Source organism: Equus caballus, chromosome 2 (genome assembly GCF_041296265.1).
Source record: "Equus caballus isolate H_3958 breed thoroughbred chromosome 2, TB-T2T, whole genome shotgun sequence".
Classification (NCBI taxonomy): Eukaryota; Metazoa; Chordata; class Mammalia; order Perissodactyla; family Equidae; genus Equus; species Equus caballus.
This window is the reverse complement of record NC_091685.1, coordinates 72,837,342-72,861,892: the sequence shown is the minus strand read 5'-3', so window position 1 is coordinate 72,861,892 and position 24,551 is coordinate 72,837,342. Positions and strand designations below refer to the sequence as shown.

Below are 24,551 nucleotides of genomic sequence, written 5' to 3'. Positions count from 1 at the left end.
ACTTGCTCCTCCTAGACCTTAAGTATCATGTGTATCTAGTAGACGCACAATAAATAGGCATTCGATAAATGCATGAAGGAATGAAACACCAGCATACAACTTTCCTTAAGACAGGGTAATAATACATTTCCTTACACACTCTGGACAATCATCCTACCCTATCCTCACCCTTCGTTTATGGAGGTTTTATCTATTTAGTGTCAAAAGTTCATTAAAAAAATGGAACTGAAATCAAAAAATCACTTAAGCAGAAATTAGTAAAAGTTTATTGTGCACATACCAAAAAGACAGTGTGCAAACCAGGAACACTCAAACCAAAATGTGAAAGGAAGCCCAGAAAGCAGCTTATTTACTGTGAAGGCAGAGAGTATTCATTCTTCACAGTGATTGGTTACAATGTTAGAATTTTCTTAAATGAAAGGTAATTGGTCAGTGGTTACCTCACATCAAGTTTGCGTAACTATTTGTCTCACTTATGATTCTCAGAGGCATAAGCAAGAAGGAATCCAGATCAAGTTAACCTTGCTTGTCTTGCAAAATAAGTTAAGTTTTGCTTGTACAACTAACCGGTTTCAAGTTTGGTCTCTATTTGTGTTTGATTTTGACAACAGATAACTGATCTAAGCAATTGAAGCATAATTCAGTTACATTTTTTTCCCTTATTTACTTTCCTAACATCCTATGTACCCACTCATCTATTTAATGCAGGGTACATACAATTGTCCTCTCTTCCTCTCAAATACATTGATATTAATTTATGCCATAGTTATTTTAATTATTTAATGATATAGAGAAAACAAAAATACTTTCTAATTGCTATTTATAAACCCATCTAAATTCAACCCGTTATTTGTTCACAAAGTTCATCAATAAGAAAAAAAGATGGAAAGACTCAAATCACTAAAATTTAGCATTTAACTATAATGAGTACCATTTTTAAAGTTGTTCTGTGTAGCAAAGCTATCACTATTTCCAGAATAACACTTTTATAATAGTCAGGCTACTCATTCATTCATTAACTTTTATTGAGCAACTACTATGTTACAAGTTCTACAATACTGGGTGTGATGAATAAAATAGGTGAGATCCTTGCCCTCAATTAATAATCTTTATATAAACTCTTCTCTCTGGTTCTTGCCTTTAAAATGACCAATAAATTGTATATTTATATATTTTGTATAAACTGTATCTTGCATACACGCACACACACATACACACTAAAAGGAAAACTGAGCAGAGCTGTTCATGATATTTCTTTGTTTCACAGCCTTTATTTATTATATCCTATATTCCTTACTATTCTTTCTACACAACCCTTCACATACTGACACACATGTGCACAAGTGCATGCAGCCAATAAAGCTGGTGCCTGTTTTTACAAATCACTCAAAAAGAAAATTAACTGAGTAATCATATAAACATTCGTGGTGAAGTTATGGAGACCATCCCCACCAAAAACCAGAATGTTGCATCCTTCTGAGGCACATGAATACCATGATAAACTCTTCCGCAAAAAGTATCTCAAACTGTCTTTTTGGTATGTGCACAAGTGTTTGATTATGAGCCAGCTATGGATTCCTTACCCTTTCCAAGTTCATTTAGAGATACCACAGCTATAAGCTTTATATAGACTTTGTTAGTATAGGAAAAGCTTTTTCCAATTCCTGGAAAAGAGATGTCCTCCTCTTAGCCGACCTGAGGTTTATGACATTAAAAACAGGTCTGACCAAAAGTATGTCTTAGGCAGTATGTGTTTAAAGAAAGCAAAGGATTTCTTCCAGATTACCACAGCTATAATATTTCATTATAGGTATCATCTTTTAGTCTATAAATAATTTTAAATTCCCCTAATAAATGGACTAGATGGAGAAGCTATCGAGTGAGTTGTAATAAAATGACGCTTTGTTTAGATGAGATAAACAGTTGGTATAATGTTTCATATTTCACTGATATTCAACATCTTGTATGCATAGCTTTATTTTTTCAATGTAAAAAAATCACCTACCGTGATAAACCCTTCCGCAAAAAGTATCTCAACAAACTCTCTTTCCTTAAAATACATGAAATCGTGATGATAGCCAATACCCCTTTGTGCTAAAGCCTTCAGTTCTTCGCCTTTTCTCGTTAATTGCACTCGTTTAAACACCACCTCCAAAGTCTAAAACAAGAACGAACAATGGATAATGTATTTTATTTAATTTTAATCACAGGATATCAGAATCACAGGATATCACAAAGTGAGGCTGAATCACAGAATCACAGAATCACAAAGCGAGGCTGCTTTTTTACACCGACCCTACATGAGTATAGGTTATATTTTATGACACTGGAAGCAATCTTCCCATTTTTTCAACAGACTGTCTCGGAGAAGAGATCATCATAAACCGAAGGGAGAAGGGTGCTGTTTGTAAATAAGATGCCCCGGACAGGTTGAGTGTATGATCTGCTGTTGCCAGAAAGAGGGAGATGAATTCTCTACCGGACACTTTGGAGCCCTCTGCAGGCAGAGAGAGGCTTCTCCAAGAAGGCAGAGTGGTTCCCTACCCTCAATGATCAGAGAATTCTTATTTCCCACTGTGAATCACTCACAACTTATATCCAAAGCTTTAAAAAAATATCCATACCCTGACAATCCCACTTCTAGGAATTTACCATGAGGAGAAAATCTAGCCGTCAGCCAAAATGTCCAAGGGACAGACTGCTTATAAGAACAAGAGAAAATAATGAAAATAACCTATGCAGCCGAGGGTCAGAAGATTGGTTGAAGAAATTATAGTCATCCATATCCACACACCATAGAGCTATCAAAATAATGATGTAGCTCTATTGTTGTTAATAAGAAATAAATAGCTAAGTGAGGAAAGCAGATTAAAGACTAATTTATATAATATGATCTTATCTTATTAATAAATAAATATATGAAATGTCTAATTTGGGTGTAGGCATTTTTATAAGTCTCCACAGGAAAAAAATCTCAGACAGTGACTATCTCTGAGTTCTGATATTTTTTTATTTTTGTCATTTTGTATTTTCAGCCATTTCTGCAATGAATATAAATAACTTACATAATAAAAAAAATTGTTTAAATGCCATACCATATTTGGGTATTTCAATATCTGTTTAATGGAATGTCTTGGATGTCAGATAGAAGTCTCTGAGATTGGGACATTCTGTAGATATTATTCAAAATGTATTGTACCACACATACCCAAATGTGACTAACATTAAAATACAGCATGTGGGACTGAATTCTAGAATCAGGCCAGGTAGTAATCCCGGATAGTAGAGGGAAATAAAAGAAGAGGTGGACACTTTCACAGGCAAACTACTCAGCAAGAAGAAATCACCTATAGAAATTTAACACATCAAATGCGGACAGTAATTGCAAACCAAGCAAAATAACACACGGAAATAATAATATTTCAAAGATATTGCACAAACACCACATTTCTAACAGGGATTTTACTTAGTGTCCAAAGATGATAGATTAAATGATCACCATGATAAAAAAAAATCATGACTGACAAAGTATCATCATTCTCTGGCATCCTGAGCCAGTTTCCATGCTGACCTCAGTGTGCAGCGCATTGACATCAGCATACGAGCACTCCTCAGGGATTTTCAGAAACTCCTTCAAATTGTTGAGGATATTAACATATTCAGCTCCATATGCTAGTTTTAGTTTCAACTTCCTGGACTCTTCCTTGTCTTTTCCAAAGCTAGTATTTTAAAAAATAAAGTTTTAAGTAAAGAAAGTTCATATTCAGCTACCACAAGAAGCTTAAGACTTCCCAGATGACCCTCCATCACCCAGATACTGAGTCTTAGATGAAATGCTCCCAATCCTGATTTAGTCTCCTTTCTCACATGCACTTCCATGTTTGCCCTGGAAGTCATGGGCTCTCATCAGCAAGATGCCCCATATCCTCTTCCTTTTCTCTGCATGATCTCTTCTCCCTCTTCCTATAACAGAAGTCTCATTCTTCTCAGAAGAACTGCTGTTCCTTCAGCTCTCCACAGGAAAAGCAAGAGGAAAGCATGGCACAGTCAAGAACAAGTTGGCACATTTCTTTGGCTCCACTGACCCCTGGCACTTTAAATCTCCACACTGGGACCAGAGACCCTCCTTGACTGGGCCTAAGAGGGAAACTGATTATAGCCCAAATGCCCTTTATTTTCATAGTCCATGTTGTTCATTACACATCCAACTTGAAATGTTGTTCCCAGTCCTGAAAAAGGTCTGACTAAAGAGAATCAGTAACTGTGAAGGCCTATAGCTCCAACACCTCTCTCTGAGGTCCCTTCCCTTCCCATGGGCCTGGGAAAATCTGCACAACAAACAGAAAGAAGACACAATCAGTGGTGGGATCAAGAGAGAGCCTGTTCTAGTCTTTGAAAAATATCCAAAATTAGGGAAGCTGTGGAAGCTGTTTCAATATCGAGGGAAGATTCAGTCATTCTTTCAACAAGTATTTATGAAGCAATGTGCCAGGCAATCTGCTAGCACTGGGGATACAAAAAGGAAAATGCACAGTTTTTGTAGGGGAACTGACAATCTGGGGAAAGGAAAGATATACGGACAACTGAAATACAGTGCTATAATTGCTCTAATGATTCAAACTGGAACGGGAATAAAAGAAAAAGAGCAATAAATCTACCCTGAGAAATCATTGTAAATTTCAGAGAAGATAGATTTTGAAGTGGAAAAAAAAATGTGTACAAGGTATACAGGTCAACAGAAAGGAAGGCCCTTCAGGTACAGATTCAGGTGATAGGAGCACATCATGAGTGGAGACCTGGACAAGACTGAGTCTTAGCAGAGAGGGGTAACAGGAAATGACACCACAAATGGAGGCTGGAACCAAGTCATGAAGAGCCTTGTGTACATTACTGAGCCTACACTTTATCAACTTTACTAGGCAACTAAGAGAGAGAGAGACGTTGTGCGTGGGGTACTTTGGTTAAATTTGCCCATTAGAACGATCACATCAGCAACTGCATGTCAGTTACATGGGAGGGGGTGAACCTGGAACAGGAAGGTCTCTACAAGGGCCCAGAGAAGAGATGTCAAAGGCCTAACTGGGGCAGAGTAAGGGAATAAAGACGGAGAGGACGGCATGGAGAGAAGAAACATTTGGTCCATAGAACAGTCAGACAATGTCAGTCAATGTCTTAATTAGACATTGGGAACAAGGAAGAGTAATCACCACAGTGAGGTGCTACCTCAGCACAAAATTGGTATAGTAATTCATTCTATAGGCCTTTCTTTGCTCACCCACTGTGATACTACATCAGGGAAACCTCCACATTGTGACCTAAGGGGACAAATGTAGGCTATGGTCAAGTTGGCTGAGGGTCTCCTAAGAGACATTGTTCACACGTGTGGAAAAGATGAAAAGTTTTGAGAGTTGAAATGACATACTGTCAGGTCAGATAATCTAGCTAGGCTTGCAGGCTCTGGTCCTACCCCTCCTGATTCCTAAATGAACCCTATCTATACACAACTAAGAGGCACCCACCCATCCACCCCTCCAGATTTACTCTATTTGCAAACAAAGTGAACCAGTAACAAGAACCCCTTGGTGGCCCAGTCTGCATATGTTTCTGACAGTGTCTTATGAAGTACTTCAAGCCCTTATTGGCCAATTTATTTAAGTAAATACTTACGTTTTCTTTAGTCTTTTCACTTTATTTTCAGCTTTGGTAAGTTTTTTATTTATATCATGGGCATAGCTATGACATTGGTCAGTCTGGCTACAGCTTTTTCTCTCTGGGTTCTCCAAAAAAGCGCACACGCTTTTAGCTCTTTCTTCCACATCAACACTCTTAAAACTTGAAACAAGAAGAATGCCTTTAAAAGACTATTTTTCCATTTAGATCATATTTCCATGTACCACTATCATAAGTAGCTCATTGGGGAAATGTTTTGGCTGAATGTACCTAATGGCCAGTACCATTGTATTCACTCTAAGTTGGGTCCACCCAAGGAATTTTTTCAACATTACTTGTGAGGCCATGGACTTACTACCAGGTTCATAATGCAGGCTTTGAAAAGGAATGTTGTTTTGCTGATCAAGATTAAATAGGTGTCCTGGAGAAATAAAGACTAGTAAAATTCTATGTCAACTATATCTCAATTAAAAAGAAGACTAGGAAAATCACAGTCTAATGTATGTGATAAGAAGATTTGATATATAAACAAGGCAAAAATAATAATAGCAGAAAATTACAAAGTGCTTACCAAGTTCCAGGCACTGTTCCATGTGGCTTAAATATATGAACTCATTTAATCCCCACTATGACCTTATAAGAAAGCTACTATTATTATCTCTGTTTTGCAGATGAGGAAACAGATTCCAAAGGAAATTTTAAAACTTATCCAAGATCATATAGCCTAATAAATGGTAGACTTGGGATTAGAACCCAGGCAACCCAATTCCAGAGGCCATGTTTTATTATCACAATGCTAAATTTGCCTCCCTGTTCATAGTAATACAAGTTAACATGCAATATACGTAAATTACTGGTTACAAATGATATCTTACATGATGGCATTAAATGGTTTCATCTACTGCTTTAAAGCAAACAAATCAACCAACCAAGGTCACCTAGAAATACCTTCCCTTCTTCAATCCCTCTGATAATGTTTGTCCAAATCCAGTGTAAAACAAGGTCTTGTAGTTGCACCTGAACCAATCACATTTTCAACTATTGAGTTGTGTTTTATAAATAGTATCTCATTTAATTCTCACCTCAATCTAATGAATTAGTTATTACTATCTCCATTGTTCAAATGATGCTCAAAGACAGTAAGGAATTTTCCAGAAGTCACATAGCTAATGGAGGGAAGAGCTGGGATTTAAGCTGAGGTCTGAGAGAGCATGCTCTTAAGCACTCTCTACATGGGCATTAGACACTAAACACACACCTTGCCAGCACCATGTATTTCTTCTAGAGTCCAGATTAGGGAAGTGTTTCAGGAGGTCATCAGGAAGACATGATGGCCAGTTTGACATGAGAGCTGGACCTGAGCAATTGGATGCTCCCACTCCCTCCCCTGTCTTTGGAATATGTACTCAGCTTGCCTTCCCCACTTCCAGAAGTTGCGCCAACAATACAGCCTTGAGGTAGTAATGTGGTGATGAGACTATCTGGACTGTGTACGTGAGTAAAGCCAGTTAAGGACACCTGTTTATGTGAGTGAACCCAGCAAAAGCCTCTATATAAACTTTTAAGATTTGATGGGCAGGTATGGAAATCTCTTCGTCTTGTGGCCATCCAAGACAAGCCTCATACATCAGTTCCCTTACTTATTAAACCTTCCGCCTACCAATCTGGAGTGCTCTGCCTTTTTCTTCAGTCTTTCCTTGCCCAGCTGGTATAGGGGTCAGTTTCAGATTAAACCCGGAAGCTTCAAAGAGGTTGTGCAGGAAGCTGGCTGGCTAACTTGAGCCTAAACCAATCATCACACAGAGTTCTCAATGCCCCAGTTGATGAGACTTAGGATTTCTTTAGTATATTTTACTGAAAGTTTCATTGCAACTTGCCAAAATCCCATTACCAGATATTGAAAATATTTAAGTATTTTATAAAACGATTTATTTTAAAATTTTAAATTTGTATGAGTACATAAGTAACAAAGCCAGTTCCTATTTAGATTCCTAGCTCGAAGTTACACCTACAGCTCTGCCGGAGATACAAGAATACATTTGTTTCTAACTAAAATTGAGAGCCACACTAGAAAGCAATCTAGGTAAATATTGTCATGTATTGGCAGAATACCTCATTTATTAACTTTGGCCCAATCACAAAGAGGAAGGAGAAATTTTCTTGCAATTCCCCAAATTTGTGTCCTCAGCCATACTTTTTATTTCTACCATCATCTGGTTTTAGTTATCTACCACCAACGTGGACATTGAGATATATAACACATATGTGGCTTTAGTGCTATCATTTAAGATAGCTACATGTATATGTGTTTGTGTATTTGTCTATGCATATAATTTATTACCATTGGATCAAGGTGCTGGGAATTTATTTTACACAAAGCTTTCACAGTTAAAATAATTAAAAGTTATCTTGACTAAATAATTTATTCTGCTCTAATGCCAAAGTTGTTACCAGAGCTGATCCAGGGTACAAAGTATAATCCACTTGATAAATTCCACTTCAGTTCTCTTTATCAAAGTTAGACACTTAATATCTATTCAAGCTCTTTGTCTTATAGCACATAGTATTCAGATATGCATCCTGGTTTTAGTTTTCCTAACTATAAATTAAAAACCAAACATACCAATAAATTGGGAGCCCTTTATGTGCTTTACATCTGTACATGAATATGCAATTTGATTGCTAAAGGAGCATTTCTAAAGGTGCAAATTCAAGTTATGGTTGTTTTTTTATAGGAAAACTAACAAAGCTAAAAAGGTCAAAATAATCGGGAGTCAAGGAATTAAAAGGGCGATAAGCACAAATAATTTCACAAGGATTTCTTTAAAAATAAAATCTACCCATACTGGTTTTGTAAAGATATTCACCAAAACAGTAAAAGTTTGCTCACTTCTACTCACTTTCTATGAATGAGATTAGTTCAAAATAGAATAAAATAAAAAATTCTCACACTCCCAAAAATTAAGCTTCAATAACTTACCAAAAAAATATCGCAGGCAACTTATCCATTTGTCTTAACTTTTCAACAAGAAGGGGAAACATTTTTACCATATCGTCTGAACTTGACACCAAATTAGGGCTAAGCTTCTTCAGTACTCTTTTGGCCTAGAGTCGCAAATAAAAAATGATTTTTAAAAAATAATTTGCTTAAATAGGACAAAAAATGGAATTATTTAATTGGTTGAACTTTGAAGTATTCCTCAGAGAAAATTTTTTGTGAGTTTTTAAAAATATTTCTTTTAAAATGTATTCTCAAGTTATGTTAAAAAGTCAACAGAGTAATAGATAAGTCAGTCTAAATGAATATTTTTCAAAATGTAGACTGGAATAGATACACGATATTCTGAAGGCACTACAAATGAGTCAAGAGGATAAAGATTATTCAGCAAGTGTTGCTGCTTCACCTGTTGGAGAGAGTGACTGAAGTTCTCACCTTTTATTAGAGAGTAAAATAGCTTCCAAATATATTAAAGAGCATAGAAAATCAATGATAAAATAGCCAGAAGAAAACGTAAGAGAGTATTCATGACTTATCCGGGTAGGAGCAGGTTTTTCAAACTTAAAGTAATAGAGAAGCCACCTGAGAAAAGTTCAATATATTGCACTCTATAAAAATTAGAAACTTCCTCATGTGGCAAAAGAAGAAAATCAAAATGTAGAAAGTCATCAAAAACCTTGAAAAAATATATAGATGAGGAAAAAATTTTTATGCAATATGACACAAAATCATTCTTTATACACAAAAAAACTTGAAAAAAAATCACATTTTTTTTAAAAAAAGAAGGAACAGCCCATTGATAGTATCATAAATAATGGTCCAATGAAACAGACTCTTTCATAAATCACCCATTGCTGAGATTTTTTTCTTTATAATTTTCTGTGTTTTGTAATTTTTCAACAGGCAAAATGAAAAACTTTTAAAATAAAAAAGAATTTTTAAACTACATTAACCAGTAGCTTGTAATAATATAGAGAGATGCTTACATTATAACACTTAACTGAAAATTCAGGATATGAGTTACAAAAGGGACTGGACAGAAGTGCAACAAATTGTTTACCTCAGAGCGACGAAATTGCAGGTGGTAATTTTTATTCTACTCCTCCAAATTTTACAATTTTCTATAAAGAGCGTCTACTATGTTTTTAATAAGAAAAGAAATAAACATGATTTTACATCAAAAAATTAACACTAAATTCCTTTACATAGTCTACAATAGAAAATCTTTGGTAAAACAAATAATAATGTGCTATCATGAATACATTTTCTTAATACAGTCTATTTTCCTTTTTAGGCATCATTTGGGAGGGGTGGAAGGTGGGCAGGACTTTGGTTTCCAGTTTGTTCCTGGTTAACAGTTAATGGAATATAATATTATTTGCCAAAAACATAGGCTAAAATACCTGCTGTAGTAGTATTTCCTGACATCAATACCATCTTTAACTTTATTTCTTTTATCACTGCAGTGAAAAGGGCAAATAAACATGGCACATAGTCAGTAGACAAGAATCAAAAGTCCACCAATCTTAATGCTCAAGGATAACTCCTTCTCAGAGTAGCCACTTAAGAGTTTGTCATCTGCCAATTTGCCTGAGCCTCTTTCAAATATATTTATATTTCCTCCTCTATCGTCATTTACATGAGTTTCAGACATTGGTTATCTTTATTTATAATTTCTTTTTATTTGTCCAAAACATATTTAGGGTAGCTCCCCTACTAACTCGCAATCATCTCAACTATTATTATTCTGGAGCCAGTCCTTTTTCTGTGAAAGCAACATCAACAATATTGATTTCTATATTAACTGGTTCTCCGTTTTTAGTTATCATAACAATCTGAAGGAGTCAAAAGGCTATTGCACATGTCTTAGTGGGCACTGGGCTAAGAGATGAAACCACTACCCTCCCTTTTTTTTCTACCTTAGACTCACTGAGTAACGTGTTTAAGTGAAATTTCTAAAATGAAAAGTGAAAGAAAAACTGGCATTGGCTAAGTTATATAACTCCAAACAGTTAACAATTGAGAGGATCTTTGCCCCAAAGTGTGAAAATTACCTTCTTTACTTTGCCATTTTTAATCCAACGTGTTAGTTCTGCCTTTAAGTTTTCTTCGTATTTTCTAGCATCCAATTTTTTAATGACTATTTTATTCTTAAAAAGAACAAATTCCTCTGGACTCAATTCCTTGGGAAAAAATTACCACAAAATTAAGTCAAATTATGCAATCTACATAAAAAATACAATTATATATTTAAATTTACAAATCTCCTTAACCAAATTGCAAACTCCTTGAGGATAGGGGTTGTTCAACATCTTTTCATCTCCCCATAACTTCTAACACAAAAACCTATGATGATGGATGAACTCTTCAAAGGAAAGAATATAGAACAAAGCCAAGGAAACAATGAAAACTGACAGACAGAAGAAAGCATAATGAAAGAAAATAGAAGAATATAAATCCAAAAAGGGAACCAAAGTATCACAAGTGCTAAAAAAAGAAATATTTTCAAGAATTATAGGATATTCTATATTACGAAATGTAAGAAAGTCAAGAAGAAGAATGTCTGGAAAGAAAGAATAAATTATTTCCAACATCAACTTCAATTTTAATTTAGAGAATAAGTGTGCTTAAGTAGAATAATTTTCCCATATTCTTCAATAGCATTAACTAAAGTAGTTTCCACGCATACATATTCATATATTTACCTGAGCCCTGGGCCAAGTTTCCCAGACTTGAACCATGGTATCATAAAGTTGGACACTATCTTGAGGGGAAAGCGTAAGATCAGAAGGGAAGCCATACTTTTCGATCTGTGAAGAAATAAATTAATTAATGGATGGATGGATGAATGAATGAATAAATTGGGAATACTTACTTTCTTTTCATTTCATCTTATGTCATATCCTATGTGTCATGTCTCTATTCATGAATCCAGAGACATTAAAGGGCAATAAACTAAAATATTCTACCCCTGCAAGGATCTAACTGTTAACAAAATCTTAACCAGGAAGTATCCCTAACCCGCTGAAGCAGAAAAACCCCAGAGTCCACTAATAAGTTTTCATATTATTTCCTAAGACTAATTGTACTAGACAACAAACTGACACTTCTCTATGAAACATCTCTAGAACACCGTTGACGGTCCTAGGCAGTTGGAAAATATGAACACTCTCAGTGTGGTCTCAGTTGAAACTGAAATTGAAATGTTTTTACAAATAAAGATGATTCTATGATCATGCAAAAAGGGATAAAGCTTTGTTAGATAGAGATTCAATATAAAAGCTGGGTGAACTTCATGAAAACAAAGGCTCTCAGACAATCTTAAGACACCTTAAGAAATCTCTCCCCCGACGGCTAGCTAGGTTACTGAGCTGGTTCTGTCTTAAGCCTTGAGAACATGTGCACTACTTATTCCTCTCACAAAGGCTTTTAATGTTACTTATGGGCCAGGCACTGCTTCAGGAACAAGAAAAAAAATCCTGCCCTCAGAGAGTGCATTATAGATTCCCGGAGTTTCAAACACCACTACTCCTAATCTATTGTGTGCAAAAGGGCTAGAATAACAGCTCTCAAACCAGGACCTTTGAAAAAATGTTAAGGGTAGACAGTCCATGGGAAATACCCTATCAAACACAGTTAACCAAGAAGCTTTACTTCAAGACCTCTGTTATGTTAATGTGCACTGTGAAGCTCCAAGAAAGAGACATGGCATTACACTTTTCCCCAACTTATCTGAAGAAGAAACCACAGTGTTAAAAAAAGTACCTATTACCAGGTCATGGAAGATTGGAGCTACTGGACTAAAGGAGACACTCCAAAAATAACAGAGTTCGGAAAGAATTGAAGAGATGTTTGGTGCAGTGGAAAGCGTAGCATACTTGGAGTTCTAATCATAGCTCCAACTACAAGCTCCTTGGGTTTTGGTTTTTCTCACCTATAATATGAGAATGACAACATCTGCACTGTAGTCTTTCAGGATTGTGGTGAGATTCAAAAGAGTTAAATATATTAGGATTTTCTTTTCATACTATGCTATGCAGCATAAATATAAAGAACCATCATTTAACAACTTTCACATTGGATCCATGAAGTTAGCTAGATGGTAAGGACTACATTTAAATAGACCAGTAAATGTGCACACTGTCTTGGAAGGTGAGGATTTCAGTATCTCATAAATTACACCTTGTGGGTGACTACACAGTCTGTCCATGAGACTATCCCTTTCTTAAGTAATTAGTTTTCTAAGAATTATCAGGTTCTTACTGATGTTATGTTTCTATTTTGGTTTCTGGAATAATAGTGATGCAATTTCCAAAGTGTCTCTCATCCTTTTACAGATGCCATAGTTTCCTCATCTTTAAAATAGGGATAATTTGGGGATAATTCACATGTCACAGTTTCATTGTGAAGATTAAATGAGATAATGTATATAATACACTATTAAAATGCCTGGTGCTTTTTTAGTATCCTACCTGTAAAGTTGATTCATTATCAGCTTACAGATACTCTCTCAGTTCATCAACTCTATCACTAAAAGGGTATACTAAACTCAGTTGCTCTCTCCTGCACAGATAACTAGCTGGTATACCTTAAACTGACCTAAGTGATATAAAAGATGATACACAAGAGAAAAGATCATTGGTTTCTATTACATCTTCATTCATAAACATAACTATATCATACCACAATGCTCATATTTTATTTTGAAAAAATAAAAATGAAATAAGATAAATAATGAGTCCAAAGTCACAGGTGCTGGTAAGCATGTATGAACTGAGTGGAAAGAGACTGGAAAACAGTTCTTCCTAAGACTGCCTGGTGCTGACAGCTTCTCAGGGAAATGAGCAGCTATTCTTTTAAAGCAGAGTAATTCGTAGTGAAGATTACGCAGCTCTTCTCTTTGCCCAGGAACAAGTCACATGTAGATTGAAGGCAATCTCTCATCACAGCTGGATTAAGGAGAGCTCACTCATCCTGCTCCATCCCTTCCTTTTTGAAACTATTTCCGTGAGAGAATAAGAGAGGAGAGGATCAAAGTTGGATGTGTTCCCTTTCATTCTTCTTTTTTGCCTCAATTTAATCTGTTCCCTTCATGATCGAGCAATTTCAACTTCGTCTTATGTAAATACACACCTCAGAAACTTAACCACAGTTGTCTAAACATTTAAAAAAGCATAGGTCTCTGTATCTATCCCCAGGTATGATGTAAGAGTCAAGATTTAAGAAGACTCCTACAAGAGCACAGCCATTCGGGGTCAGAAGTCATACAGGGTCAGAGCACACTGTAGTGGTTACATTGCTTTCCAGTTACTCTATTAATAGCTACTGAAAGTAGAAAAAGGCACGTGGCCCAAAATGATGATCTCACCAAGTACGCCTAGCCACTGTACTTACAGCTGATTAAAGACAATGTGTCTTGAACCATACCAAGCAGAATAAACCATTAAAAAATTACAAAATACTATTCAATTAGAAAATGACTGGGAATTCTATGCTGAAAATGTCAGAAAAATCATTGGAAAGCTTTAAAAAATGATGTCTTTATTATATATCTATTCTCTAGGCGTGGAGTTGATGATGAGGGGCAAGAATGAGTTTTATAGCATTTGGTTTGGGTCAGTGCAAAGCAAAGGAAAAGCTACTTAATAAAATTCTATTTGAAACCATCCAAAAGACAGAATCTCTTCAGCTGGATATTATACAACCTTTACCATCACAGCTCAGAGTCTGTGTAGTCCATTCCATTCAGCACTCACTCAGGCATTCAACCTATAAATTGTTCAGTGTAACACTGTGGTTAAGAGCATTAGGCCCCAGAATCAGGCCATCTGAGTTTGGTTCCTAGCTGGACAATTACTAACTGAGTCCTTGGGCTATTTAACTTCTCTATCCTTCTCCTTTCTCATCTGTAAATTGTGGATAATCATAGCGCATTTATTATAAAGACATTGCGAAGGTGAAAAGAGAAATACATATAAATGTTTAGCAAGTGCCTGACACATAGTTAAATGCTCAACATATGTTGGTCATTGTCATTCCACAAATACTTATTGAGCAGCTTTTAGATATAAGGCACTATGAGCTATCTGTAAGATAATCCAGAGGTGAAAATGTACAAAATTTTTCATCAGAAAATTTAGAATCTAGTTTAAAAGAAAAAGCATGCCAAAAAAAATTATAATAGTAGGCTGACCATAGTTGCTGTCATTTAAAAATATATAAATAATGCTATATGTTATCAGAAAAGAAGATCACTTCAAGATGGAGAGATCATAGAAAGACTTCTGAATAAAGTCCCTCATTAGCAGAGACATGAAAGATGAATAGGATCTGGAAAGCCAGAGTTTAGCCTCTGGGGTAAAGCATTCCAGGTACAACATACAACGTGAAGTCTTCCAGGTGAGGCAAGTGACTCTAGATTAGAGAAGGCCTTGAACGCCAAGCTAAGAAGTTTGAAATGTATTTGTTTCCAATGGAGAAACATTGAAGGCTTATGAGCAGGAGAGGATCAGAATTCTATTTTAGGAAGATTAATGGAACAGTAGAATTTTGAACATAGCTTAATGAAAAGACCATCTGTTGGCTAATGTCATTTTAGCTTCGAGAGGCAACTTGAGCCTAAATGACCTCATCATGGGAATAGGATGTAAAAGGAAGAGAGAAAAGCACCAGAAATTAATAAATCCTTCCACACTCACAACTCTGTGCCACAACTGAGATCTCTTAAGGCCTTCATCTTATCGATCCACCGTGGAAAAAGTCACGTCAAGATTTTCATGTTAGTGGGAAGTGTCTCTTCCCTGTTTAGATCAATTGATGGTGATTAGATTCTGACATGAACAAGGGTGCCCATACAGCTGGAGCCGAACTGTTAGTCACAGAGAAGTTGAAGGCAGAAAAATGTGCTAAGAAGAACTGGGTAGAGAAAGACAATGTCTGGAAATAAAGAAAAAGAATAAACAAACCAAAGAACCCAGATTAGAATTATTCATTACTTCCTCTCTAGAGGTAGTTATTAAACTTTGGATGTCCCAGATAATTTGAGGATCTAATGAAATCTAGAAAACAGTACACACACAAAATTGTAAGGGGGTTTGCAGTCCCCCTGGATGCTTAGCATGAGTGCTTTCCATCCTGATGTCCATCGACCTAAGGTTAAGATTCTCTGTTGTAAAGAATACATGCTACAATTTTATGAAGGTTAATTGAACAACTTTCCAGTTGTGATATACACTAGTATTCCTCTAATAGGACAAATATGGCTTTATACGTACATGATCCGTTGTTAATGCTGCACATGGGTGAAAATGATCAAAACAAATGTCATTGTCTTTTACTGAACAGATATGCTTTTCTAAATCATTGTATCTCTCTCCATAGAGCACTAAATATGAAGAGAAAGAATATCCAAATTAGTGGGCATATAATGATGAGTATTTATACATAAGTTTAAAGCAAAATAAAACAATCCCTATGCTTCTAGAGCAAGCTTACCGAGTCTAACTTCATATGATTGATCTCTATGCAAGTTGTCTTTGAGAAAGTTGAGACACTGGTCAGACTTTACTTCAGAAATAAACTTTTCTTCCATCATCTTGTCTTCCTGTCTCCAGTACTGTTTTACTGATTGCAGCCACCTTAAAGAATAAATATACATATTATTTAAGCAGAATATGGAACTATTTACCAAGAACTTAGATATTTTAAGCAAAGAAAATTCCACATGCCTAAAAAGTTATACTTAAGCACATGGGTTTTGGATTTAAACTGCTTGAGTTTGAATCTCAGCTCCATCACTTCATAGCTGTGTACTTTGGGCAAGTTCCTTAACCTTTCTATGCCTCAGTTTGTTCATCACAAAATGGTGCAAAATAGTAGTACCTTCCTCATAAGATTGTTGTAAGAATTAAATGAGTTAAAATACCTGCAACATAGGAAGCATGATGTAAGTGTTTGTTGTCATTGTTGCTATCATTGCAGTGGGTGGTTGTTACTAGGGAAAATCAAGTCTGGTAACAAAACAATACTTGATATTCAAGTAATAAGGCTTTGTTGTTCTTACAATCACCATTGACAAGGTGGAAAAATGTTAGGAAACCTCAGGGTCAATGGCTGTGTCCAAGTTATTTCCATTTTAGCTTTACTTTTTAGATAAGAACAACAACAAAAAAGGGATACAACGCTATCACTTCAGATGACACTTATCTGAGAATTTTTGGAAATTTTTCGACACAGTTTCATATCTGATTGTGGGAGACCTTGATGTTCTTTTGGGGAAGACGTCTTCCTTCTATCCCTTCCAGGAAACATATCTTCAAAATATTTTTAGAGAAGCTATACTCTCTGAAGTTTCAAAGATAAGGTAATAAATTTATCTGAAAGTTATAATGTTATAGAAATAACCTTAAAGACTAAAGACCATATAGATAGTATATTATTCAACCATTCAATATATAATTACCATTCTGTCCAAAATGAAACCTATACCTACTCAGTAAGAAGCTTAGGGTTACTTATGGTAGCCGAAAGAACCAAAAAGGGACATCGAATCATGACAAGAAGATGCTCCCAAAATTTTCCTCCAGTTTCTCCACCAAGACAGTGGACCTAGTAAAGAAAAAAAAAAATATCAGTTGAAAAGTTGATTTGAAAATGGTAAATGGAAAAAAGCATAGAAGCATTAAATAGTCATGCACATTTCTCCAGTTTCACATGATTAAGCAAACCTAAATAAACAATGATGAAGTCAGACAATAGAGGTCACTGACACTTAACTCTTCTTCAATCTCCACAATAATCCATCGTTAATGCCAAAAATTCCAACTCTAAAAATCTGTTTGAAGCCATATTTTCCTCTCCATTCATACTGATATTCAAGCTACCATCACCCGGATTTCTACAATAGCCTCCTGATTGTTCTCTTAGCTTCCACTTTTTCCCCATACGCTCTTCACATCACAGCCATAATGGGATTTTTAGCCTAAGTCAAATCAGGCCATGTCACTAACTAAAGCTCTACAATGTCTTTCCAAAGCATTTAGAGCAAAATACAAATTGCTTAACTGGAAGTGTAACACCCTGCACAATCTGGCCCCTGCTCACTTTTCCAAGTTCATTGCAGGCCACTCTTACCCCTCATTCACTCTGCCCTGGACATACTGGCCTTGTTTTCATTCCCTGAACACACCTGTCCCACCGCAGGGCCTTCACACACATGGCTCCCTCTACTTAAACCCTCATCCACCTCTCTTAGCTGATTATTCCTACTTACCCTGCAAAGGGAAGCTGATGGTCACTCCCTCAGAAATACCTTCCTGAGCACCCATCCAAAGCTGTCCTTACTTCTCATTTTGCCATTATCATGGTCACAGCAGACTGATTTTTTCTTCAGAGTTCTTATCATAATGTTGACTTACATTTTCCTTGGTATGTTTCCTTGTTTAATTACTCTCTCCCTCACTACACCATAAGGCCATTACCGGTATACCAGGGAAAATGCACGGTGCCTAATACATAGTAAGCACTTAATTAATATTTGTTGAACGAATGAATCAATTACCTTTGTCTAAATGATACAAATTAAGACTTAGAGAGGAGGCCCAAAATTTGATTTTAATTAAATAAAATAAATTGTGACCCTTCCTTGGGATTCAACTGGAAAGACTTACTATCAGAGCCTAACAATAAATACATAAATAAACCAGTATATTTCTTTATCCCTTCTGACTTTGATTTGGTCAGATAGCAAACCACTTTACCAAATGCTGACTTTATATTTTTATCAGCTAACAATTTCTCTGAACTTTCTAAAATACGCAGTAACTTGTAAAGCCTTCCTGTAGGCATGTTTTACATATGCATAAATCAGGAAAACTGAGTTACCCAAGTTTCAACATCATTACACTTATGCATTTGGAGATGAGACCACAGTCCAAGATTCCACATTGTGAAGATCAAGGGTTTGGTTTAGTTTGGTTTCCCCTTAGAACAGGAATGTTTAAGGTCAGCAAGACAGAATACAACCCAGTGAATAAAAAAGAAATAGAATACTTCAGGACCAAACAAAGCAGAACAACAGCCTGATAGCCTGCTCCCAACTTCACACAAGGAAAAGGTAGATTCACTATAGGTTTGTCACCTTGTTCTCTTTAAAGCTGAAAATTCCTTGAAGCAAAGATATATAAAGTTTGCATTCTATTTCATCACCTTCAAATCATGTTGATAATAATATTGCTATGTCCCTCCAGATCTAAATCATTTTCCATTTTGCTCTCTGCCCAAGGAATCTGACCTCGGAAACCAGCTCAACCGACCTTCCTAGCTCTCTAGCTTCTGTTGGGTTTGGCCACTGGAAAGTTCAGGCAAGACATGGGAAGGAAGGAAAACAATCAGGTCAAGGTCTTTATTCTGTTAGCTCCTTTCCTAAGAGGTCAACCTTGACTGGCTATGTTCCTCCACCAAGGTCACTGCTCCTCCCAAAGAGGCTATCTCTACAGACTTTCTCTCCTTTTGTGTTCCATACTGCTTCCTCCTCCACCCCTCCTCTTTCACATAGTTAACAGCTTGGGGTTGTATTATTTCTGGATGACAGCACTCACCTTGTGGTTTTCCTTGCACAAACCTTTGTAAACAGCCCCTCTGTAAAGACACCTCACTAAGAATTATGCTAATTTGAATATGCAATCCGTTTTCTGTTGGTACCCTGGCTGAAACAACAACTTAGATAATTACCATCATAGTGCCCTACATTTTCAAATCTGAAATTATAGAGCATATACACACTAGGATATCAACCCAGAGAAATAGCCCAGAACCTACCTCATCAAATATAACATATCTGAGCCTTTTCACCCATTTTTGGCAATGAGGATCAAGCAGCAGAACTTCAAAGCATGCAGGCTCGGTGATAAGTACCTAAAAATATAAACGATTAGTGTAGCTAACTTTACTGAGCATTTCTTTTGTGTCAGGCATGGTAATACGAATCTAAAAAGTCGCTGCAGGTACTTACTGGGAATTAGGACAGAACATTGCTGGTGAGGGCAGTTTTAAGGTCATGGTGTGGCTTTGATATTTGTAGTTTAAGTACTTAGATTTATGAGCATTTGGATTAATGAAAATGGGGGAAAAAAAACCTAATACTTCCTTCATATTTTGTCTAGTCTTAATTGTTTACCTGTGAGCTCAGTAAGGGAGAAAACCTATCTTTATCTATAATTTACCTAACAACAGCTACACTGTCAAAACACAATATTTTTGAGATAAATTTTTATTATGAATAGGGTTAAATTTTTATTATTTATAAGAACAAGTAATTTTGAATGGAAAAAAAGAGCTTGGGTAGTTATTTAATAATGTAGTAGTTTTGTTAAATCGACTTAAATCCCTTTATAAATTAAAATGAGATATAATAATCTATTTCTTGATATTTTAGGTCATAATGTAAGTGTCCTTAGAGAGTGATGATCCTAGTTCCCACTCTTTAGAGTGGAACAAGCTCAGATTTTTCATATGGCAATTGCATTTCTTGCAAATTCAACGAAATTATTTCCACAAGGGTTTGTGACTATGTAGATTCTCAGTAAAAGAGAAATCTAAGTACTGTTCTGTAATTTAATAACGAATTCATTCACGAATATGCCATACCTGACAGTTGAGTGTATTATAATGGTAATCTCTCGTGAAAGTGCCACATAGAGCACTGCCAGGCGGTAACTTTTTGATAAAACGATTCTGAACGGTTGCTGCCACTTGACCGACAAGGACCTGATTGACAAGGAAAGAGACCTGTTAGTCATTCAGTAGAGAACAGACATGTAAAACCTCAGAGGACAAACAGAATTTGTCCACAAGTATATTATTTTACGCGCCTAGAAAGCTTAACCCTATTCCTATCCCTCAGTACTAGATGACTGTATTTGAGTTACTCGGCTAAGGAAATAAGGTTTAAATGAGAACACTTAACAGAGGGTAAAAGGAAGATAAACATAGCTTCCCCCAAAAGAAAATCCAGGAAAAGATCCTCACACACCAGAAAAAACTTCCTGCATGATCAAGGCTTCAAGAGAAGGTGTGTGTCAGTAAAGGCAGATGCTTCTCTGAAGCCAAGTATAAAGCCTAATTTGAGAGCAGCCATCAAAATCTGGAGGCCAGACTTTTTCTTCCCTCTAATTCTAAGGAAAGTGTTGTTGCAGCCTTTGAAACTGGAAGGAGAAATCGCAAGTTAAAAAGTAAAGGGGCCGAGATCTACCACATGACCATGAGCATTATTTTAAAGGAGAGATTCAGAAACGAAAGAGAAAATTAAAGTTGCTTGAGCGTTACCTTTGTTGGTGCAACATACACCACCACCCCTTCATCACTCTCCTTCAGCACCTTCTCCATGCAGTAGTAGGAAGCATAGGTTTTGCCTGAGGATGTTGGGGCAACAATCACTGCTGACTCATTATTATCCACAACATCAAGGACCTCTCGCTGCAGGGTCAAGAGCACCATTTTTTGTCAAGAAAGCAAACAGCATATTACCAACACAAAGACAATATCACTTGTACCCTCTCTAGGTCCTGTGCCTGTATTATGCTGCACCCAGAACTCTGAACCTCTGAAGATGAGGTCTGGTAAACACTCAGAAGGATGATTCATGAGAATGCCTGGATTACTCACATCCTTGCCTCAGAAAAGAAATTTTATTTTACATTTTGACCTGGAGGGAGAGTTTTCTTTCTGAAAAATCGAAAGTGAGACTGAGCGAAGCATCCTTTTCAGTTGGAAAACATTTTTTCCAATTACTTCTCGTTTAGTTAAGTTCAGAAAAGGCTTTGCAAAATTAAATTCCAAGAAATTAGTCATGCCATGGTTAATCTAGCTTCATCCACAGAGAGATATCAATATATCTTTTCCTGATGATGTAAATAAAGGCCAAGAAGGAGAAAAAGTCAATGATTCATGGAACTCGAGCCACATTCTCCAGACACAGGAGAAAACCATCTACTACCTTTGAAGGTGTGCAAGAGCTTCACGGGTACTCAAGGCTTGGGCATCTGCTTGTATTACGTCAAAACATGACTAGTCAAAGAGTCTTAATACTGTTTGCTCGCAGTATGATAAGCAGAAGACGGGAAAACACACCTGCCTGTCTACTCTCTTTATTCACGGTTCCCTCTCAGAGACACACTAGCGTGAACTGAGCAGAAGAACTACAATTTGTGTAGGCCTAATAAAGAATATGTTGCTGTCTTATGACCCATATTGAAGGGCGGAACTGCTCCCCATGCTCTAGAAAAAAAGAAAATCAGGTTCTGACTTCCTACATGGATATATTTTATTCTCATGTGTTAACCAACCTTTTTCAATTTTAAATAAATTTGTCTAAGAAGAGCTAAAATGTGGGATTACTGACTAAGGATTCTGCACAATTTCCTGTTCACTTAAAACGTTTTCAGCCCATTTGCCTACAACCCTCCTACATGAATCCAAGGCAAAATTGACTGATCACTATAGAAAAAGTTAACTTTCAGAAAATGCCCAAATTGGATGGTGACAGGTTGTATTACTAGCACACAAGGAGCATATGATGCACAATCAGATTATCTTTCTTATCCAGTCACAGATGGTGTTGTTGGATACCTACATATAAACTCCCAGATTAGACCACCGAAATTTTCCTGTACATATTTATATCTATATACAAGTTTTTCTGTTGCCATAGGCAATATTTGGAAATTCCTCTAAGCTAATGTGACAAAGATGTCTATGTGACTCAATCAAAGTATCCACATGAAAACAGTTTATATATTAGATGAAGGGTCACAATCCTTAAGTGGAAAAAAGTCGACAGTTCACCTTTTGGATGAAACAGTTTCAAATTATATTACACAAAATTTAAAACTTTAAGTAAAATATAGCATGTAGAGACAAAGTAAAGAGAAGCTCTGAAATCACACTGATTAAGAAAATACAATGTTTCCTGTCATTACCTGCCATGTGTCAGGAATGAAATCTTGGACCCTGGGATCTGGATCATTTCTCTCATCTCGTATCAAATAATGGCCCATGTATTGTAGTTGAAACCTAGCAGGTCCAATGTCAATTGCATATTTATTCTTTTTCTTCCTTTTCTCATCATCTCCTGTTACCTGTTATTATTTCAATACATTATTTTATTTGAAATCATCTTAAAATTAAATAAACATTTAAGAAATACTTATTGATATCTTAAAAAATATTAAATTCATATAAATTAAATTTACTATACAATTTATTAAGTTTATATAAATAACCTTTAATAAATATTAAATGTTTATTTATTAAATGTTCCATGCACAAGGCATTTTTACCATGCTTTTAAATAGTCTCATATTTAAGGAAGAAAAGTTTTATCATCTAAAATATCATTTTTGGGATAAATAAAACAGCAGATATTACTGTTAAAAAAAAGTTCATCCTAGAATTGAAAGCTGGAAGCCTGTTAAAGCCTAGCCTTCATTCTCCCTACAGGCTTTAGATATGGTGCTAGAATTAAGTACAGGATCCATTTTTGTTACCAAGAGGGTTCAAAGTGCCATCCAGAGATCATCTGGTATCTAATCCCTGCTTCCAGAAAGCATCTGTACAAATTTTCATATTCTAATTTACTTCAAATTTTGGCAGCTAGTTTAGTAATAAATAGTCTCAAATCTATTATTTAATAAACTAGAAGCAGAGGAAATATGTTCAGTTAACTGTATATATGAGATCCTTTATGACATCAATTAATTAATCTACTATATTAAAATTGGTTAAAAGTTAAGGTAAGGAGAAATTCTAGTTATCTTACCAGGGTTGGATCTAAAGAGTTTGCCAAATTATTAAAACCTAAATATTTAAGGCATTTGGCTATAAATTTATGATCCTCTTCCAAAATTTCTGGGTATCTCTCCAGAAGCGAATGGATTCTTTTCATCATTTGAACAGCTATACTTAAATCTTTTGAAATTTTGCCTTGTTGAAGAAACAGTAAAACCGTTAAAAAAAGCATCAGAAATAACAATTGCTTGATCACTCATGACAATTATCTAGTCAACCAATTAACACAATCTGATTAAACTCACTATTTTACTTGACTTTAGTGGAAGTTTTAAGGAATTAAAAAAACTAAACTCACGATTAAATAAAATTAATACTCCATCTATCCACACTTCCATATCATCTAATAGCTTCAAAATAGCTGTTTAAGTGTAGGGAAAAAATAAAACAAAAAAGACACAAACTTTGTAATTCATAGCAGAGATAAGAACCATTTGAACTCAGTTCTGAACGAATTTTCACAGGAAAATAAAGAAATAACCTGCACGCTATTTTCATGTGTCTTCTATGTGCATAGAAAAAACTCTGCGACATTAGATACCTGATCAAAACATCAGCAACATTTACTGAGGTCTTCTCTCGACCACATATTATATTTGTGTTTATGAAACAATCAGTGGAACCTTCCAATCATGAAGAGCTAAAATAGAACCTCACTACACCCCAATAATTCTATACAGACTCTATATATGTTCACATATAGCCTCTTTATTTCTATTCCACTACTATTTAACACAAGGTCAGGGCTGTTGTAATGCCCTCTCTCTTCAACATGTACTACTGAACGCCTGCTTCTGCAAACCACAGATCTATGCTTTAAGGAGGTTCAGAAGAAATTTAAGACAGAGTTCTTACATCCACGAACTTTCAGTCTGGTTGGAGGAACAAGAGATTGCTCTTGACATAGATGAGTATGAAACCTGATTTATAATTCAGGGTCCAGCAGGAGTGACAGAGGCAGTAGGTGTCACGTGAGCTGGAGTAGTTGGGAAGCCTTCATGAAAAGATGGGCCATAAACTGGCCTTAGAGGACAGAGAG

The 24,551-nt window shown here is 35.9% G+C and overlaps 1 protein-coding gene across 17 annotated transcripts in view; it reads right to left on the bottom strand.

The window, feature by feature from the left end:
- DDX60L (DExD/H-box 60 like) overlaps positions 1–24,551 on the bottom strand; it is a 92,591-nt gene that overhangs the window by 24,356 nt on the left and 43,684 nt on the right. For 11 of the 17 annotated variants that reach the window (XM_070261392.1, XM_014737783.3, XM_023636328.2 and 8 more), the window contains exons 17-30: positions 23,484–23,647; positions 22,645–22,803; positions 20,993–21,142; positions 20,315–20,434; positions 19,487–19,582; positions 17,160–17,275; positions 16,163–16,305; positions 15,943–16,052; positions 11,374–11,478; positions 10,723–10,851; positions 8,651–8,775; positions 5,668–5,832; positions 3,572–3,719; positions 2,006–2,158 (exon numbers count right to left, since the gene is read on the bottom strand). In XM_070261392.1, the coding sequence (XP_070117493.1) occupies positions 2,006–2,158; positions 3,572–3,719; positions 5,668–5,832; positions 8,651–8,775; positions 10,723–10,851; positions 11,374–11,478; positions 15,943–16,052; positions 16,163–16,305; positions 17,160–17,275; positions 19,487–19,582; positions 20,315–20,434; positions 20,993–21,142; positions 22,645–22,803; positions 23,484–23,647 (1,883 nt within the window). Of the gene's footprint in view, positions 1–2,005; positions 2,159–3,571; positions 4,329–5,528; positions 5,833–8,650; positions 8,776–9,728; positions 9,806–10,039; positions 10,129–10,722; positions 10,852–11,373; positions 11,479–15,942; positions 16,053–16,162; positions 16,306–17,159; positions 17,276–19,486; positions 19,583–20,314; positions 20,435–20,992; positions 21,143–22,644; positions 22,804–23,483; positions 23,648–24,551 lie in introns of those variants that run through there. The other 6 variants (XR_011436690.1, XR_011436691.1, XR_011436692.1 and 3 more) reach the window with 5 other exon arrangements.